The sequence below is a fragment of the Thermobia domestica genome, chromosome 10 (genome assembly GCF_964235325.1).
Source record: "Thermobia domestica chromosome 10, izTheDome1.hap1.1, whole genome shotgun sequence".
Lineage (NCBI taxonomy): Eukaryota > Metazoa > Arthropoda > Insecta > Zygentoma > Lepismatidae > Thermobia > Thermobia domestica.
Genome location: NC_137463.1, coordinates 268,042,518 through 268,064,381, shown reverse-complemented (window position 1 = coordinate 268,064,381; position 21,864 = coordinate 268,042,518). Strand labels below are relative to the sequence as shown.

The 21,864-nt window shown below is 35.4% G+C and overlaps 2 protein-coding genes across 2 annotated transcripts in view; one reads left to right on the top strand and one right to left on the bottom strand.

Moving 5' to 3' along the window:
• The window catches only part of LOC145663207 (acyl-CoA Delta-9 desaturase-like), a 65,344-nt gene that overhangs the window by 7,415 nt on the left and 36,065 nt on the right, over positions 1–21,864 (top strand). The gene's annotated exons all lie outside the window — the stretch shown is intronic.
• On the bottom strand, positions 8,503–20,837 carry LOC145663206 (uncharacterized). Its single transcript, XM_081729559.1, has 5 exons — positions 20,826–20,837; positions 15,510–15,736; positions 14,061–14,238; positions 12,757–12,853; positions 8,503–8,629 (listed from the first exon to the last, which is right to left on the bottom strand). Exons 2-5 carry the CDS (start codon positions 15,726–15,728, stop codon positions 8,566–8,568), a joined length of 558 nt encoding a protein of 185 aa, XP_081585685.1. The 5' UTR covers positions 15,729–15,736; positions 20,826–20,837; the 3' UTR covers positions 8,503–8,565.

Sequence of the window (21,864 nt, the reverse complement as noted above, 5' to 3'; positions counted from 1 at the left end):
TGGTTCAGTAGAAACTAAACAGTCGTTGTTGGAAAACTGTAGTCGTGTTATGTGTTGTGCTCTGTTAACCAAACCAAACTTGGTTAACAGTTGTAATTTTAACCACTTGGCATAACAGCTCTTTTTGTGGGTCTCAGCCGCTCTACTGTTGCCAGGAGACGAGACACGAGATGAGACGGTACAAGATTGTCTCGTCTCCTCTCGATTCGTGGTAACACTCTGCATGGGGGTCTCTGGTTCGATCTCAGCTCGCGTTAAGTGAACTTTGTGGTGAACAAACACCGTGTGCGTAAGTTTTCTCGAGGTTCTCCCACTTTCTTCACTCCACTCTTTTATTCATTTTTCAGCATCGCCATCTCCTTTAGCCTAACCTGCGTAACCGTGGGACGTAAAACTTAAAGATTTCATTTCATTTCACTCCGTTAGTCCTGAGTTCATTTTATCTCACTCCGCTAGTCCTGAGTTCATTTTATCTCACTCCGTTAGTCCTGAGTTCATTTTATCTCACTCCGCTAGTCCTGAGTTCATTTTATCTCACTCCGCTAGTCCTGAGTTCATTTCATCTCACTCCGTTAGTACTGAGTTCATTTTATCTCACTCCGTTAGTCCTGAGTTCATTTTATCTCACTCCGTTAGTCCTGAGTACTCGTACTTATTTAGTAAATGACGATCTACTTTAAGACCTGCAAACTATGCTACGCGTAAGCATGGAACGCCGATGTCCGTCCGTCTTCCTATCCATCGACAAGCATCAGAACAAAAGCGGTCAAAGAGCGGATTTTTGAAATGGACTCAAAGAGTACCAAGAATATTCTCTATTCTAACCAAAGTGATAGAGAGCAACCATTTTCTGTTTTAACGTTCATCACCACAGAGTAAGTGTAGCACGGCAGTAGATGGTGAGAAACTTTATTTTGGAATTAATTGAGCGTCGCAAGAATAGATTTCATTCTCACCATTATCTCTTTACTAAAACCGGGAGTCGTACAAATCTATTACCACTTTCGGTTCTAATCAGTGGCGGATTTAGATGGTAAAAACTGGGGGGGCAACCAGTACCCAGTATATATATAAACTTTTAAAAAATATAAATAATAGCTTAAATTATTTTTTGTCACGAAAAAACTGAGGGATAGGCCCCCCGGCCCTGGCCTAGATCCGCCACTGGTTTTAATATTGATCTCCATGAACTAAAACCTACAAGAGATAGCAAGAAATGGCCTTTTGATCCGAAAATCAAGATTAATCTCTGTCTTTATCCTTCAATTCAAACTGGAAACGGTGAAAATACTATTTCCGGGTTTTAACACTGATCTCCATTTAAAAAAAAACGGTGATAGATAGCGATAAGTCGATTTTTTAAAAATAATTATGGCTTCAGATCTGCAATAATAGATTCTATCTCCATTTTTATTATTTTATTGCAATCGGATGTGGTAGAAATTACTACCACGTCCGGTTCAAGTTGGTTTCATAAAGTGAAAACGGCAATAGCAGCCGACAAACTATTTTATACGGATTCAGAATATATTTCATCTCAACGTTACTCTTTTGCTGAAACTGGAAGTAGTAAAAAATAGTAGAAATTTTCGGTTTATATACATTGATTCATGGAGTCAAATATAGAAGAAGGATTACAGAAAATAGAAGAGGTGACTAGTTTTCAATACCTCGGTAGTATTACTAGTGATGATATGAAATGTGAACGTAAAATAAAAACAAGGATAGGAATGGCGAAAGAAGCTTTTAGGAGGAAGAAAATGCTATATTGTGGAACCTTGAATAAAGGGTTGAGAAAAAGACTCTTAAAATGCTTCGTGTGGAGTATTGTACTGTATGGGTCAGAAACATACATATTACGCAAAAATGATGAGAAACGAATTGAAGCTTTCGAAATGTGGGTGTGAAGAAGAATGAAGAGAATTAGCCGGGTGGAGCGGAAAACGAATCAGAGTGTGTTAGAAATAGTGGGAGAGAAAAGAACAATTTTAAATATTATTAAGAAGATGAAGAGAAATTGGTTGGGACATCGGCTAAGAAGGAACTGTATCATTAGGGACATGCTAGAGAGTATGTTGGCAGGAAAGAGAGGGAGGGGGCGAAGGAAACTACAATTAATGGACGATATCAAAACAGAGAAATCGTACGTAAAGACGAAGACCGGAAGACTGTGGAGCATGCAAGATTTTCAGAGGGAGCAAGTGGCCTGCCAATAAAGGCAGAATATCTATGATGACGAAATGAAATGAAATGATGACGATGATGTCATGAGAAACCGTTATCATGACTCACTTATCTGCTTTCGATTTCGAGCCATTTTGAAAATCGGCATTTATTTTTGCGTTTCTAAACAGCTGAAAACATAAAGACACTAGGTGACTTGTGATAACGGTACCTCACGCAAAATAATATTGTCTAGGGCGCTCTTGTTCCATATTTCAATTATCTTTTATCTATTTGAATATATCACATAATTACTGTAAAATTAGCGGTATTTTAATTTCGCCGGGATGAAGACTCTTAATAATTGTAAGAGAAGGCAAGAAACTCTTTTCTATATGGATTCAGTGTCCAAAGAACGTGCTACTTCTCTGTCTTTCTTCTTTTATTGCAACCGAGGGTTATGTACTGAAACCGGTAGTGGTATCAATGTTGAATTCCTAGTTTGGAAGTCTACTATAGTTTCAGAACGGAAAACGCCATTCACTTGTTATCATCACAGTTTTACATGCAGAGACCTCAACGAAAACGTGGAAGTTAGAGAAACAGTCAAGGTGCATTAAAGTCTTTTTAAGACCTTGAAGAAACTGTGGATGATTGCACCATTAACAGTTGATGGGAAAAAAAGGAAATATTCTACAAATTGCTTTTCTATTTCCTGCAAATGACCTTTTCTTCTCTTATGATTTGATTTCTCGTGACCCTTGCAATTATGACGGTTCATAAATTTTTCCTGTCTCTGCGTTCTCACGATTATAGCGCAATCATTTTCAGTCTTAACAAGCGTTGACTATCATCAGCTGATGTTGAGAAACCTATTTCAGAATGTGATCCTGTTCGCTCTGCTTTAACCAAAGACATTTCACTGAGAAAACGAAGCGGACAGCATTTTCCCATAAGATCGAGAACATGCAAACTAAACGAACATATGATAACATACCGTTCATATTTCATAACTTTTTACGTTCCGGATTTTGAAAAATCGAATATATGAAAAACAGAAAATCGATTTTGGATTTCAAAAACGAAAATCAATTTTTTAGGCTTTAAAGCCCAAAATCAATCTTTCAAACTTAAAAATCTAACATATTCGATTTTTGAAATAAAAAATGCGATCAGTGTTAGGTCCGGCCCAAGGCAATTTGTCGATCCTACAAAGGCGTCATTTGCCACTACCTTTCTCCATAAAGAACAAATTTTAAAAATCATGATTTTAAGTATGCTACCCCATCATGAACAACGAACGGGAGGAAAAGTGCACTCGCACTCAGAAAGGCATAAGCACTACAAATACAATCTCGTTGTGTTTTTTTTCTTCTTTAAGTAATAATCTATTCTGTTAGTGAAAGATAAAGCAAACATACCTGCAAAGCAAAGATAGTAATCCTTTTTATAGAATTCAATATCGAGATTCAATCTCAATATGTCAGTTTGCAATTCCAGTGCAACTAGCTCTTTTACCTTTATTTCTTGATTTTCCTTCTATATCTGCTTTTTATTTTAAAAAGAAACTTATTTCCACCTTCAATTATGAGGAACTTGTTTATGACAAAGACAAGACTAGTTTTCATATAAAAACTGTGGTAACTAAATTAAATGGAACAGGTGTTCGTTACTGTTGGAGAATTGAGTTCTTGTGTTTGACAACAATCAAGCAATTCATGCTGAGATTTGTCTGGCCATTTGCTTTAGCACTGTCCGTGTGACCTTAAACTAATGCGACCTAAACATGGTTTATGAATGTAGTATTCAAGTTTCTGGTAAATTTAGCTTAGTAAATTTAACTATCATCATCATGAAATCTGTTTCCAACAAGAAATATTTATTTTAAATAATGTAGTTATGACAGATGTTGCGGCCCGTGCAAATGCATGGGTTGCACATATGGTAGAGCCGACCCTGATCAGTGTTTCTTCGTTTTGCCCCTGCCCCCGAACAAAATTTTCTAGAAGAAAGTCTGCATCTGTTTTAAAAATTAAAGTTGAATTTCAGTTCTGAAACACTAAAATATTTTCAAAGCCTAACATCAACTGGCAATTTTCATCATCTCCATTACAGAAATGCACATTTCACTCAAATAACAATGCTCGACCAGGAGAAACGGTATTCTCTTTCCTAGCATTTGTTAAGAGTACGACTCTCCCCGGCCTTCGAAACACTCCATACATAACCTTACTCGAAGTGAGATCTTGAAACATGTGTAACCGCTTACTGTTAAATCGTTTATACGTTTGCCCTTTAAGTGTTTATATTAGTACTAGGAAGTTTAGTTATATGAGTTGTATTAATTTGCCTCTTTTCAATGAAACTGTGTTTCCCATAAACTATAATTTTCCCTGAGAAGAAAGAACTACTTACACGTTTCATGATATCCTCTTTACAAAAGCTCACTTTTCCCTTATAGATCAGAAAACATAAGCTAGAATTTCAAACATACCGGTATTATATTTGGATGTTAGTATTGAACAAGGAATTTGATCTTAAAAATTGGAATCCAAGAATTGAATTTTGTTTTTGAAACCCGAACTCGAAATGAAATGAAATGAAATCTCTGAGTTTTACGTCACACGGTTATGCCGGTTAGGCTAAAGGAGACGGTGATGATGAGTAATGAATGAAGTGGTGGAATGAAGAAAGTGGGAGGAGACGGGAGAACCCCGAGAAAACCCACGCACACGGTGTTTGTCCACCACAAAGTTCACTTGGCGGAGGCTGGGATCGAACCCGGGACCCCAAGCACCAGAGGTGAACGCTCTACCAGTGAGCCACCGCGACCCCGAAAACCGAACTCGAATTTCGTGTTGAAAAAGCGAAAATGCTTTCGATTTCAAAAGTGAAAGCTAAAAATGGATTTTTTTTTTCGAAATTACAACTTTTGCGAAAATTGCTTTCCGGTTTTGTGAAAATCTAACTAAAACAGAAACCTGCTTCTTTATCACAAACAAATTATATATTTAGAACAACAACAGGTAAAAATACATGTTGTTGAATTGGAAGTAAACTAAACTCTGCTCATTTTGATTTTCTTGCAAATAGTGGATATGCGTTACTACAGTAAAATATTGGTGTAACGAAATTTTGGGGACCATCGAAATTAGCTTGTTAGTGAAATTTTCTTATACTGTAATAACTCTATTGTCAAAAGCTCTACTGTTCTTATATCCACTGCAAACTTTACATCACTTCAACATGAACTTGAAGTCAAAAAAAATATGATGCGTATAATTAAAGAATGAAAGCGTATAAACGTACTAGCATAAAGGGTAATCAGTCAACAGTTATTCACCCATTCATTATGCAACTGTTTGTTTTAAATAAAGATATCCAAAAATAATTCTTAAGAGGAAATGTTACTTTAAAGCAAATCCTTAATTCTACAATAGTTGTAGCCATGGGCGCCCGAAGAAAATTTTCTAGGGGGGGCACCTCCATGGTTGCTATATTACGTCTGGTATTTAATGTACGTGGTTTGCTATACTACTTATACATTTTTGTAAGCCAGGGGGCCCGGGCTCTCCTGCCTCCCCTTCGGGCACCCATTCTGGAAGCGGACAACGGGGAAAAAATTGTCCAAAGACAAAAATTAAAATTTAAGGATTAACCCTTTGGGGATCCTATGGTACAATTTGTACCATACGCGTTTTTCATGGTACATTGCGTTATTTCTCTTCTATTTGAGCTTTTTCGTCCGGTTTTTTTTTTTTTTTCCAAGTCCAGAGGCCTTGTAGAAGACATTACGTATGGTTCCAAACCGTCCTGCGTCCAGACATAGGAGGTGATGACGTCATAAGTCAAAAATTTCTTTTCTCATTTTCTAAGCCTATGTTCAATATTTTTTGGCGGGCTTATTTTTCTACGTAGAAGATTGAAATTTTGCACAAACATTCAGTCCACCGAGTAGTATTTACCAGAAGTTTTTTTTCGATTTCTGCGTAAAAACAAGGGGAGTCCAGAAGGGCAAAAGTTGAAAAAAGGGAAATTTTGCCCCAAAAATCGCTTTTTTCAGGAATTTCCCGCCTTAGATACATGATGGAGACATGCGAATGGTACTGCCTGAAAGACAGTTCTATTCTAAAGAGAATGATTGGCGGATTATAGTCCTAGCCCAGATAGCAGAAACAGCTTGCCACAAGCATGATATAAGCTTGTCGTGACAAGGATATAAGCTTGTCCCAAGCTTGTTACGACAAGTCTGTAAGCGTATATCAAGGCTGATTCAAGCGACGAAGTTGACAGGCGACAAGCATATTGTAGGCTTATACTGTAAGATTGTTTCAAGCTTGTCAGCTCAAGCTTATTGCAAACTTGTTACATAAAGCATGCTACAGGCTTGTTACCTCAAGTTTATTTCAAACTTGATACGTAATGCTTGCTCCAGGCTTGTTACCTCAAGTCTATTTCAAACTTGATACATAATGCTTGCTACAGGCTTGTTACCTCAAGTTTATCTCAAACTTGGTACATAATGCTTGCTACAGGCTTGTTACCTCAAGTTTATTTCAAACTTGGTACATAATGCTTGCTACAGGCTTGTTACCTCAAGTTTATCTCAAACTTGGTACACAATGCTTGCTACAGGCTTGTTACCTCAAGTTTATCTCAAACTTGATACATAATGCTTGCTACAGGCTTGTTATCTCAAGTTTATCTCAAACTTGGTACATAATGCTTGCTACAGGATTGTCACCTCAAGCTTATTTCAAGCTGTCCACTTCAAGTTTAGCACATGCTTAATATGTCTCGTTTATTGCAAGCTTCTCAGTAAAGCTTGATACAAATTTATTTCTGCACGTGAGAAAATCATTCATCTGCTTGGCGACATGTATAATGTTTGATGTGAAGGTTAGTATAATGTTCAATGTGTAAGTTATATAAATGATGGTGTGTATTATTTTGCCATCTGAGGTGTTTAGATATTGCCATCACTTTATTAGCATTATTTTAAATATATATAGGGGAAACCATACCATACTTACTATTAATAGTAAACATAGTAGTAAGCTATGGTTTCTGCAATGTTTTTAAAAGAATGCCAATAAAGTGGTGGCAATATCCAAACACCCTCAGATGGCAAAAGAACACACACCATCATTTATGTAACTTACACACTGAACATTATACTAACCTTCACATCAAACATTATACATGACGCCAACCAGATGAATCATTTTCTCACGTGCAGAAACAAATCTGTATCAAGGTTGACACTACTGGGCCTCACATCAAACCTTATACAAAATGAAATCAACCTCATATAGACAATAATCCTGCAAAAATAAACGTAAAGGTGACGACGAAAGAACTGTTAAACCTACATAAGCAATGTTCTGAAAAAGAATAGTTGTGTTCGGTCAAAATGAAAGCAAAATAATGTATACTTTCACAATCTGTATTATGCTTCTTTCCTTCGTCCATTATGCGTCTTTGCAGCACGAGGTTCAGGTTTATTTCTGTTGAGTAACATTATTGAAATATCATGTTAAATTATAAATCCATGTCTCACACAACATTGGTGTTGAATATATACCCCATACTCCAGTCTATTGAGATTAGTATCTTATCTCAACATAGAAAGCAACACTTTTCCTGAGTTCCTTGGTGAATATACTATGCGACCTGGCAGATCAGCATCCAATTAGTTTACCATTAACCACAGTTTGATGTTGAAGCTGAGCGTCCCGTTTCAGCACGAAGTTTTACATGAGACACTGACCTGTAGAATCCGAACAGTAATGCGTTCAGTGTTTGTAAGGTCTTCCACTGGGAATCGACCACGACCCTAGGCGCACCAAAGACGTACACCACTAGACAAACGTCAAGGGCTAAGCAAACTTTTAAATTATCAGATTTCAGGAAAGAAAGAAATATAAATTAAATCCTAGAACCACTGCTACACAGGGTGCGAAATACTGAGGATGGCCATTCCCATACTTCAAAATTTTGGAAGAAAATTCATCCTCAATAATTTACTGGAGAGATAAGGTGACATCGACACTGTCAGAAGTATACAAACTATTTACAGTAAAACTGTGCAGTTAGTGGACAACCTAGTGGATAAGCATTATCCCTAACCTTACATATATCAATAATTTTGGATGTTCAATATATGAAATCTTCATTTCAAAACTTTCCAGTGCAACTTTTTTTTTTACTTATTTATTTACTCCTATCTCTCCCCGATCATAACTGTTATGATTTCGCATCCTGCTGCTACATAATTGAAATAAATTATCCCTACATTCTACGCAATAACTGACATAAGGTTCCATGAAAACAATCAGCTTGTATTACAATGTTATTTATTGAACTTATTTACATATTTTGTATTATTTCTAACTTATTTCCTTAATTGGGTTCCTCAACTTCAACGGTGTGACCTTCCACTACAGGTTTTGAATTTCTTCGTTCTCTGCAAAATAACGATCATAAATACGTACTGAAAAACATGTAATTGATTGCACAGTTAAAAGAAAACATTCATATTGTTTACCTTATAAATACGCTCTCATTGAAATACATTATTATTCTTTGAAGTAAGTGCCACACAAGGCAACAGAGTTTGGCACTCGTTTCTCAGATCTGGTGATCCATGGCTTGGAAGCACTCCAAATATGGTCTCTATAGCATTACGGTAGAATTTTTTTTTTTTTAGTGAATTAATATTCCCTAATCGAGCTCACCTATTCAGATGTTAGATTTGTAGTGTGACACTTCTTATTCAAAGTGTCTTGACTATGTCAAATACAATATAATTCATCTTCCCATACTGAAAATTAATAAAGTAATTTTAAACACTACTATACACAAACATTACCCAAACACTCTTTCGGTTTAGCGGCATTCCTTATATTCTACATTTTACGTTTTACAGCCTTATTTGATTAAATTTTGACGATCACTCATAAGAAACACTTGAAAGGAAAGAATCGCGTTTGTTACAATTACAACATACTCTCCCACAGTCTGATATTAAGTCGTCTCGGGATCGCACGAATCTGTCTGGGTCATACAGGGTCAGGGATCTGACTACTTCGGGATCACGAGTCACGAAGTATGTTACTCGTTTCGTCACTGGTACCACTGCATGGTATTTATTCACTTTACCTATTTCAATGTTCTAGTGCCAGTAAATTTTCAGTAAAGTTTTTTTTTAATTTCCTAGCTGAAAATGTGCATTGTTCTGTGAGAGCATCAATTGAGATAAATCCAGAAAATGTCATATTGACTCACTCGGTACTGTTGTATAAGTACGGCGTTACGAAAAACAAACGAAGTGACCACTGATATAAGAAATCACTGAGGGATGGAAGAACAAATATTTACTTATTTCTTTAATTTTCTCTCCATGCCTTGTATGAAATGCAATCTGATCTCACGATTCACAGGAAAGATAGGCCATAAGCGTGTGAACCTATATACCTTGTATTCTTCACGAGCAACACAAATGATAGATGATGACCTACAAGGCGTTATCCTGCGTAATGTACAACAGAACGCATGGGAAATTGTAGTTCGCAATTTACAGGAAAAGCGTAAGAATTTACTAAAATAGGTACCATGTACACGGACAACTTCGTACCATTTTGCAACGAGTTTGGAACATACCTTAGAGGTTCAATGAAATATTTCTCTTTAAAAATATAAAAAAAAGTTACTGGTGACTAAAACGTAAAGAGGTGTTAAACAACAATTCACTGGATTTATTTGTGACAGTAAAACAAACGGATTTTAATCCTGAGCCTTACAGCGGAGGAATACATCTTTGCAACGTTTCATTCTTTCAAAACACAAGAATCACTGATAGGAAGACATGCATATTGCCTTCATCACACATATCAAATGAAGAAGGGATGACTCATTACCGTAAATGTAACACTAAGTTTATTTGACCCATATTCATGGAACGTCGTGTCGGAGTCATTAGCGTCGTTTCACAATTCATTATAGAGAAGTAATAAATACTCCTGCGACCTATCGACCTAGTTCTTTATATCCCATCTTTGAAAGCAGAAACATTTCTCAGTGTACATAGCACAAGCCAGGAAAATCACTTCATTTACTTCAATCCAGTCAAATTCTGAATGCATTTTAAGACCTATGTCTCCCTATTTATTTTCCTGTTAATTTGTTGTTGAGTTGAGTTGAGTTGATTTTAGTTTAGCGTCCCTTTCAGCAGCGAGGCTATATGAGACGTGGACCTACTGATTAACGTGGAATCCGAACCACATGAGCTCCCGCCGGGAATCGAACCCGGGTCTCCCACGCCAAAGGCGCGTACGCTAACCGTTTAGCCACGGAGGAGCTCTAATTTGTTGTTGAGTGTTTACGCATACGCATACTTTGGCGTGCTCTATCCTATTGAAATCTTTTTGTCTTTGGGGGAAAAAAACTACTCTTACTTTTTTAATTTTTTTTATTACTGCCACTGCTGAATAAAGTCTTTATCTTGTGGATAAAACATTAACCTTTGTTTCTTGTTCAATTTTAGTGTTGATTACTTCTTTTTCATACTGAATGAAGTCTTATCTTCCCGAAAACTCGGGAATGTCTTTGTAAGAGAGAAATGTGCATTTACTATTATTTTGTCTTTTAAAAAAATATTCTAACTGCTGAAGTCTTTATCTTCTAGGAAAAAAAATCTGTTTCTTGATTAGTTTTAATGTTATTTTACTTCTTTTCTATCTCCTGAATGAAACCGTATCTTCTGAGAAGGAAAAAAAACTACAATACCATCTGTATCTTAATTAATTATAGTACTTTATTACTTGTTTCTATACTAAACGAAACAATCTTATCGTCTGGAAGATACTGCAATTGCATATTTCTCTATTACAATGGCATTGCAGAGTTTTCCAGAATGTAAGATGGTTTCATTTAGTATAGAAAAGAAGTAATTAACTCTAATCAATCAAGAAAGAGGGTGGTATTGTAGTTTTTCTCTCATGAGATGAGTTCGTTCAGTAGATAGAAAAGATGTAAAATAACACTAAAATTAGTCAAGAAAAAAATAGGTTAGTTGCTTTCTGTTTTTCATGCAGCAGGTAGGAAATGTTTTTAGAAGGCAAATATAACAGTAAGTGCCTATCTCTCTATTACTCTGACATCGCAGTTTTCAAAAAATGAAATTTCCTGCAGTATAGAAAACAAGTAATCAACACAAAAATTAATCAAGGAATAAAAGTTATTCTTTAAAAAAAAAGATTTCATTCAGCAGATAGGAGTAATCAAAAAATAAAATTAACAGAGGTACTTTCTTCCAGAAGACAAGAAAATAAAAATGTAAACAGTAATGAATCTCGATTTTAGTTAAAATTTCCATCCTCCCAGAAAAGTAAGAGGCAAGTTGCTAAATTATAAGGGATAATAAAATAATAAATACATACAAGGTAAACATTTCATCTCATTTCACTGTGTACTAATACATGAGTGCGTAAAAATGAACTCATCTCGCTATATAAAATACAAAGACCTAAGTGATTGAGTGACCGACAGATCTTTGCACAGGCCAAATCGCTTAAGATAGACAAGTTAAATATGGACAGTACATGGGATTTGTTACGTAGGATACCACTAAGGAAGGATTTTTGCAAACTCGACAGGAAGGGGAGGAAAATAGGTGTGGGACGTATTTTTAAAATATGACCATATCTCCGAATTCCTTAAGGTTACAGACTTGAAATTTGATATTCGGATGTCTCATTTCAAATAATTTGACATATTTAAGCGGTTTTTGATATTTTAGTACAAAGGAAAAAAAGAAAAAAAAGTTGAGAAAGAAAAGGAGTGAGGATTACAATTATTATAAGATGTCGAAATCTCTGAATTTATGAAGGTTTGAAACATGAAATTTGGTATTTTCATATTATTTAAAATAAGTAGATAAGAATTTAAGCGCTTTTGAAATATGCCTCGGAGGTAAGAAAGGGGGGTGGAAAGAAAAATGGATGGGGATTATAATTATTATAGTTAAGTATTTAATCCCTTAAGGTGAGAGATTTGAAGTTCAGTATTTCCATTTCTCATTTAAAATACTTTGCCACGTGTTTCGGCCCTTTTTTTTTTCTTTTTTGACATGCTAGTAAAAAGGGAAAGAAACGATGTGGAGAGGACAAAAAAAAGGTGGGGATTACAATTATTCTAATAAAATGTCGATATCTCTAAATCTTTTAAGATTTGAAATATGGAAGTAACTTCTCATTTAAAATTATTACAAAAGCGTTTTATGATACATATCCTAAAAGGAAGAAAAAGGGAAGGATTACAATTATTATAATAAGATGTTCATATCTTGGGGTCCGGAAAAGTAAGAGGCATTGAAACGCTGTAAATCTCTTTTTCCTCCAAATCCACAGAATTCTATGCATATGATATTGATCTAGTGACCTATAGATGTGAGAAATGTAGTGAATACAAAACGTATATGTAGAGAAGAACGCGTCCATGGACTAAGTTGCAGATCCCTAGCTTATTTAGTGATGGTAAGAACTTTCCGATCTCTCTCGTGATTGTAAGGAAAATAGGTAAAACTATACTTACCTACGCAGTAGTCTAGGCTCCGCCTGCTGCAGCCAAACACCCAATACTTCCTTCACCGTTTCTTCTGTTGCGACGGTGTACATCTTACGAACAGCAGCTGAAAAGAAAGATAGATTTTCAAGCAAATACTAGCGATTTTTATTCTTTAAAAAAAACTGTCATTTGAAATAAATTTCCCTCTTAAATAGCTTTACGGAATTATGGTATGGTTTCTAAACATGTATACCTAGAGCTGAAACTAATTCCTATATTATTTTTCAAGTCACCTAAGCTAGGCCCCTATTTTGTGTTTTTTATGTAAGGGTACTATAGAAAGTTATCTTCCACCACACTTTTGGTATATTATATAATGGAAAAGTTACATTTTTCGATACAAGTGTAACAAGACTTTCTTCCGGTGCCCTTAGTGGTGATATAGTTTTGAGTCAACGTTTAAAGTCACCTTAAATAACACTACAAAAAACACATTAGGTTTTGGCTACCTTCGTTGTCACGAAAAATTGAAAGATGAAGACGACAGAAAGACGAAAGTTTGACTATTCGCCGTCTTGAAAGCCTGCAACTTTTCTCTTTTTATACTGGAATTATGGTAACTTCGAAAGCTATGTTCTTCTAGTGTTTTATCTGCGTTCCAGTGTTAGACAAAGAGCTCTGAAATTTTGCACCTTTAAAATATCGGCAGGGGAGACAGTTTGGCATACTATGTAATACTACCAGACTAACAGTGTTGCCAACCCAACAAAGTTATATTCGTGTGTATCAAATTTACAGGTATACACGAAAAGTCTGGTGCAAAATTATACTTCACAGTAGTGATTCCTACACTGTACTTCAATTTAAATTCGTTGACACTATTGACTTTATTTAGCCCTGGAATCATTCCTACCTTGGAATTTTATTTGGTTTTAGATTTTCCGTACACCTTACAAATTCTTTTGAATAATTTTCAAAGCAAAGATTTGTTTAAATATGTACTTTGCCAGTAAAGCTTTGTTTACAACATAGAGTGTTGGATCAGTTATTGAATTTCCTATACATTCTACACAGATGTTATATTCACCCAGTAAGGGTGAACACAGTTACATATTTTACTACTTGACAGTAAAAGAATCCTAAAGTACTCAAAGCATACTTTATTCATGAAGAATTACTTCTGATTGCTTGGGACATACTAATATGAGAACACACGTCCAGTATGAGAGAAGTAAGACTTAATAATTAGCAAACTGGAATTTTGTATAGTTACTAGCATAAATAAATAAATGAAGTTAAATATTTCAGTACAACTTTTCAAATCAACTTACTGTTGATCTTATTGTACATTTGGTTGGACCCAAAGGTGTGCTTTTTTGCTTCATGATCCTTGGTTTCCTGCCAGAGTAGGAGAATTCCATTGCGAGTTTGTCGCACAAAGTTCTTCTTATTGCATTGTGAGCGAAACCTTTTAAAACCCTTACCACCAATTGACAGTAATAGTTTTACCTGAAAGAAAGGAAAGTATTTAGATCTAATGCATGCTGAAATCAAAAAGAAAAACAATATATATAAGGGTCCGTATTGTTATGTTTTTCTACCAGTGGAAAAAAAACAAAGCATGAATGAAACTAGATTAATTTTTAGATACCGTAATGTGAAGTGTGAAAAAAAAAAGGCGTGGCGTTCTGAGTTTCACGGAAGGCCGTATCAAATGGGCTAGGTGACTAACAAAAACTGTTTGCCTGGGATTTATTTGGTAACTTTCAGCTTTATATCGGAATAGCGGTTATTTAAAAGGACCATTGTCCGTTTGAATTAGAAAAAAATGCTATATATATATATATATATATATATATATATATATATATATATATATATATATATATATATATATATATATATATATGTGTGTGTGTGTGTGTGTGTGTGTGTATGTATATGGAAATTACATACACTTCCAAAAGTAACAAGTAACAGTGGGTTAATCAGTGCTGCCAACAAGTAGTGTCAGAAAATAGCTAAATGACGCACAAAAACTAGCTAAAAATGGCTCAACTTACCTTAACTTATAGGTAACAGAATTTAGGAATAAAGAAACTAAATATTTGGTACTTTAAGTCTACTAGTTTACAAAGATGTTCTAATATTATTTATCTTTTGATATCCTCAAATCAAACAGTTTCACAATACAATTTGTTCCTTCATTGACTAGAAGTAATAAAATCTCTTGAATTATTTTCAACTTCTAATGCTGGGTATGGCTTGATAACACTATTGATCTATCACAAAAATATATACATGCACATGCACGCATCTCAACAAGAAAAACTCCACCCAAACTAAAAATACACTAGAAACTAATCAAACAAATTGACTATGGAGAAACCAGATCCAGGAATCCCAATTTACCGTGACGGATAGGTGAGACTGATAAAAGATATCTAATTTACTGTGACAATGTAAGTGCTGTTGTAAACAAAAGAATTAGAAAAATACCAAGATAAACTACTTTTTTTAGGTTTTTCATATTTTCTAAAAAAAATTGACTGCAAAAGATTTAATTGCCGCCTAAATGACTATATTAGCAAGTATGAATGGCAAGTTGACCAAAATTATAGTCCATAGCTAATGCACATGATAATGGCTAAATTGGCAAAAATGGAGTTGATGCTAACATTTAGTCAAAAGAGAGATGTTCCAAAAAGACGTAATTTAAAAGATATAACAAAGATTTGAAACCTGCTTCATAACTTGTACAGGTTTGATAGGATACTTACATATTTCTTTCCGAAGTTAGGTTCTTCAAGCTTTCTCTCAAATGTTTGAAAATCATTGAACGTTCGCAGAGGCAGAAGGCCAAGAAGTTCGGATTCTTCGTTTATGGACTCTGCTTTCACACTCACACCATTACTTAGAAGTGTGTCGACCTTCTTCTCGACGGAAGATACTCTTTCACTAAGGTCAGCTAAAGTAGATTGCATTTGGCCAAATACCATTCTGATATCTGCAATAAATTTTAGGAAATATTGTTTTGAAGGTGTTAATATAACTAGAAAATATATTGTTTCACAAACCATTGAAACAATTAAATGTACATTCATGTTCAAAATGATTGTCGCATATCTATAACTGTCTTCTTGTGGAAAATTTTATAGGGAAAGAATTATAAGCACGTAAATTAGAATGAGTAAAACAAATGAACAAGAAAGTTTTATTTTCGTTTTATTGTTCTTATTTACTGTTCTTTTGACATGAAATTTGCCACATACATGTCTTTGCCGATTATGCACATACCAACATTATAAGAAATACAGGGCGAATTCGTTATCAAATTTTATTCCTACAACAACATATTTATAGACATGCGACAATAATTTTGGACATGGGTGTACGTTTGTGGTGGACAAACACCGTGTGCGTAGATTTTCTCAGGGTTCTACCGTTCCCCTCCACTTTCTTCAATCCATTATTTAATTCATTCTCATCATCACCGTCTCCTTTAGGCTGCCCCGCATAACCGTGGGACAAAACTCAAAGATTTTATTTAAATATGAGTTCGCTGTTCATTTAATCAGAAATCTTGGGGGGGGGGGGAAGTGGGGAACAATTAGGAAGACGTGTGTAGAAGACCACTATGTTGCAGAATTATGACCAGGTCATTAGAGTATGACGTCATTCATCAGCACTGCGGAAGGAAAGGGTTGATTGCTCAGAGGTAGAACGTTGCCTTTTGGTGCGACGGATCTTCGGTTCAATCTCCGGCCTTATGAGTTTATGATGGACAATATCATATTCATGAGGGTTTTCCCGTTCTCATGCCACTAATTCCTTCATAATCATTCACTATCATTAGTCATCCGTGTATCTTAACATTAACCCTAGGAAGACTAAACTATAATTGGTCACGTGAAAGACTAAGGGGGGTCAATTTTGCTCGTGGTTGTAAATTCCAATTTTAACCCTACTAATGTATTTTAAAGTTATTTAATGACTGCTACTAATAAATGTGAGTTGTAAAATTATTTTAAGACTTGTGAAATTTTATTTTAATAGGAAATATTACAAGTCCCAGTACAGACTACTACCGCATTTGGTTAGCAGATATGAAGTAGCTTGAAATACATTAGCCTGTGTAGACAAGTTACTATACTAAACCTGAGAGTATTACGTTTGCTCAATGTATAAAAGTAGATTATGTTAATTTAGTCATCCATTCAAAGAATAGATAAGTTTACATGATCCTTTCAAAGTAAAACTGTACTCCTCTTAACATTTCTAAGTTGCTAAAAAAAAATGTACTTAGTCTCCTGCGCTAAAAAAAAAAAAAAAAAAAAAAAACCTACCACAATAATGTGCTTTCTAATAAAACTAAATTTAAGTTTAGATTACAGAAGAAAATACAAAAAAATTCAAACGTTGTAAAATTCATTTGTTCGGGCAAAGAGAAAAAGAAAGTGCGGGCAAATTTGACCCACCTTCGTCTTTCTATGGTTAAGGACATAACAGCGGGGTTATGATGAACGGGACCTACAGCTTAAAGTGAGATCCGAACCACTACTCAGTTTGCACTCGAGAGATATTGTTCTTCATTTGAACTCGAAACCAGAATCCCTTGATAACAAAAGCGATAAATCCACAGACATCATCCACGGAGGTCAACTGATAGAAATACGTTGCAGTGATCTTGCATACTTGTGAATATTTTAGGAGCAACTTAAGAACCAAAAGGGAAAGAACTGCAAAGTGGAATCACTCTACAGTTATACACATTAAATCAATGGACAATTTTAAAAGACTATATAGTACAGAAGATCTAATTTAGTCAGTCAGAAATATAGGCTTAATTTAATTTGCTAATCAATACAGGAAGTGACTAATAGTTCTGGACCAATCATACTATCTTTCTAAATAAAACTTTTTATTATTATTATTATTAACAACAGTCAAACCTAATGGAAATCTCTGTTTCGTCGATCTACTTTCCAATGTTATAAATTTAGACACTTAATCAGCTTCTGTGGAAAAGTTTTGTTGACCGTCCGCTAGTGTGGCAGCGCACTACAGGCAGTTCGGCGGGAACTCCAAACTTGATAAAATAAAATCACAATTAAAGAGACAAGTTAAAAAAGTATTTTTCACGAATCCAACCCCCACTCAACTTGTGGACTATCATGCCTCCGACAAGGAAAATTCAAGCTTAACCAATGCTGAAGGAGTAGACTGCTGAATAATTTATGATGTAATGGCAAATCATTTGCAGAACTAGTTGACCTATGACCTCTAGTTTGAGCGAGTTGCGTTCATTTCTCGAGGTTGCGACCCTGTTCAATCGAATCATCAGCCTCAAATTACCTTTACTCTTAAAAAAAAGGGGGGCAACGGTTACTTCACTTTAATCTAAGGTAAACGTATTTAAACAAAAAAAAAAAAAAAAAAAAACTGGTGTAAAGCAAACATTCCGGTTTAAGTGAAAAAAAGTTTTAAAAAAACACGGTTTTGGCCAATCCTGAAAAATAGCGTTATTTCTTTATTACATCCGTTCAGATTGCAAATATTTTTCTGAGATTTTAGATCCAGACTTCATTCACCTGGTAGAAAAAAAAAGTAAACAAAAGCACTAAAATCAATTAAGAGACAGAAGTTACTGTTTTTAGAGGATAAAAAGATAAAAATGTAAGCAACGAAAAACCTAGTTTTCTTCAAACTTACACCCTCGACTTCTTACCTAACAAACTTCAAACTAATATGCCAACTTATTTTCGCGTAATAATCCATTTTGAATTATTATTAATATCTAATAAGTAATTTTTCGAAATTCATCGTTCTTTTACCGTAAACCCAAAAGTCCATACCCGAACCCGATCGAGTGATATCACTTAATTTAAGATTGATAAAGTATACCTTAGAATAAGTAATTGTTACTAAATAAAGACGGACATAAGTATTTATATTCTTCAATTTTGCCCCCAACCTCCGAATAAATATGGAAGAACATAAGGAACGAAAGATAAGCATGATGCATCCTAAAACGAGTGAAATGTCCAGGCTTGCTTGCTGCATTTAAATATCATCCGTACCGATTCTTGGGGAAGCCACATCAGTTAAAATTTTTAGTGTATTGGTGAAAGCTAAAACAAGAAAGCTTAGGCAATGTATTAATTCAAAGCAGTTTTCTCCTCGATTGTAGAGATAAAACTTAATTTTCATTACTTTAGCGGACGGCTCTCCAAATTTAAATCGATTTTGTTGATTTTTTCACTAGATTTGAGGCACTACTTTACAAACACTTCACGAACCACAGCTAAGCGAGCGGAGGGGATTAGAAGCCCCGTAGGACTCGTTTTTACCCTTATCTTTTAAGTTACACACGATTGGCATTGCAGCCATTGTAGACTGTCATTTTCCAAAACTTAACATACAAATACTGTCATTTCGTTTCTTGCTTGTATTCAACCGCCTTCCGCCCTGGCAAATAGCTCCACCATAACATACTTACTTTCCCATGTATACTCATTTGCACATACAATTTATTGAGTTTAAAACACTTACATTATCATTTAACTACCTTCATTATTAATATGGGGTTAACTTTAGCAGATGGCTCTACCTAATTAAATAAATTATTTTAATGTGTTTAGACTTAATAAATCGTATCTGTTATATAGAATCCTACGAAATGGAAAATTAAGTATGTCATGGTGGATCTAATTGACAAGGCGGTAGGCAGACGAATACAAGCAAGGAATGAGATGGCAGTAAGTACATATGAAGCTTTGGAAAATGACCGTCTGCAATGGTTGCAATGCCAAACGAGTGTAACTTAAAAAGTAGGGGGAAAAAAACGAGCCCTGCGGGGCATCTATTCCCCTTCGTTCGCTCAGCTATGCTACGTAAAGTGTTATGTAACGGCATATTTTTTGAACTGGGGGTGGCAATATTTTGCTTAAATTTTGTACTTTCTTGGTATATATTTTGTATTTTTTTATGGTTTAGGTAGGTTAAGTTAGTTTGGGTTAGTTTAGGTTAGGCTGGGTTAAGATACTTGGGCATTACTCGAGCAGATGGTTCTACCAAATGTTCACACATTGCATTTCCCGGTTCCTTTTTGTAGAAGATCCACTAAATGAGAAGCTAGTGCATAAACCACGAACCAACTTGTGCTAGGTGGCCACAAAAAAGCACGAATGCCATCTAACCGAGTCAGGGCAGGAGTGTAGCTGGGAGTCCCGAGCGGAGCGAAGGGATGCGTCCGTAGAGAGCAGGCGTGTCAGCGACGGAGGACATGCACATAAACGAGGAAAGTGGAAAAATACATAAGATATCCGCAATAATTTTTACATGGTGATTTTACCTGAATTCGTACTTTCTTCCTATATTTTCTGTTTTTGATGATTTAGGTTAGGTTTGGTTAGTTATGTTAGTAATTACGGTTACGTAACACCAACTCATTTCTCCTGTAAACACGGTGGTTATACCTGATTTTGGCCCCCAAGTTCCAAAATTCTCTATATGTAACAGTATTATCTCAAATCTAGTGAAAAATGACCATAAAATCGATATAAATATGGTACAGCCGTCTGCTAAAGCAATGCCTTAACAGTTATCAAGTATTCCACCTATAAATTTTTAATATGATAAAGCCGTCTGCTGAAGTTAACGCTCTAATTTTTGTACTGATATTCAGGGGTGCCCGAGGAAAATTTTCTAGGGAGGGGCCCATCTCCATGGTTGCTATATTACGCCTGGTATTTAATATACATGATTTCCTATATTACGTATACATTTTCGTAAGCCAAAGGGGGCCCGGGCTCCACCCCCCTCCCCTTCGGGCGCCTATTCTGATGCTAATTGTCAAGAGCCATCACTGACTTTAAAGAATCCAATGGCTAAATATGGTATACATTATACGGATGAACACACTTAAAAAAAAAGAAAACAACATAAAAGGTATAAACATAAAATTCCATCCATATTTGAAAACTAATACTATCCTAAAAGCGCTCAGCGCACTAGTATAAAATAAAAATCACCTTTTTATTTTGTAAGTAAAACTAAAGTAGGGCTTACTATTACATTTCATACACATAGCTTACCTTTGTTTACCTTTTGGAAAAAATCAAGCGCCAAATCTCAGACTACTCACCAATCCTACAGATGGCTCCATTTGCTAAACAATCGACAAACGTCAAGCGTTTTGAATCAAGCTTGAAATAGGCTTAGTAGAAAGTTGATAAATTCAAGCTTCTTTTCAAGTTAAAAACAAGCTAAAATAAACGTTGATTGTCGCTTGTCGCATTCAAGCTTCTTTTCAAGTTAAAAACAAGCTAAAATAAACGTTGATTGTCGCTTGTCGCATCAACTGTACATTGCTAAGCCAAAATCAAGGGAAAGCGACCCTTGATTTAAGCTTACATGCTATCTGGGAGGGTAATTAGGGATGTCTCAGGAATTTTTCTCCCTGAGATCATAGTGTTTTATGGTAATTTGGGGCATTGTGGGAATTTTTGATAAAAATTCTCCCGCCCTTACTATTCAAGATAGAAACTTGAAATTTGGCACACACATTCAGTATACCAAGTACTATTTATCAGATTTCTTTAGATGATTACGATCACACAGGGGGGGTCCAGGGGGGCCAAAGTTCGAGAAAAAAATTTTCCCTCCGAAATTTTCACTTTGACATTTTTTCCCGCTTCTGGTATATGGTATGAGCATGCAAGTGGTACCATTTGAAAGCCAGCTCTATTCTGAAGAGAATGAGGTATGAACCATGATGCTAGGATAAATAGTGACGATACAGTAGCTGCTTGACTGAAAGTCTAAAAAATAGCCCAAAAAGCCAGGATCCTTTAAGGGTTAATCAAAACTTTTTGGGCTATATTCTATTAACTTGTGTATTGTTGTCTTTCTAGTATTATAGGGGACACGGTGTCCGTAGGTTTTCTCAGGTACACTTATTTCCTCCCACTTTCTCATTCCACCAATTCTTCCATCATCATTCACTTGCTTCAATCATCCCTCTTCCTTAGCCTAAACGGGTGTAATCGTGGGACGTTAAACCGAAAGATTTTCTTCTAGTATTATAGTGGAAAGATTGATCACAATATATTTCAATAGCTGGAGTAATTATCC

Coding starts and splice junctions, on each gene's coding strand:
- LOC145663206 (XM_081729559.1), bottom strand. CDS start 15,728: ATGGTATTTGGCCAAATGCAATCTACTTTAGCTGACCTTAGTGAAAGA. Junction 12,854..14,060: donor AATGTACAATAAGATCAACA/GTAAGTTGATTT, acceptor CTTTCTTTTCAG/CTGCTGTTCGTAAGATGTAC. Junction 8,630..12,756: donor GAGCCTAGACTACTGCGTAG/GTAAGTATAGTT, acceptor GTTATTTTGCAG/AGAACGAAGAAATTCAAAAC.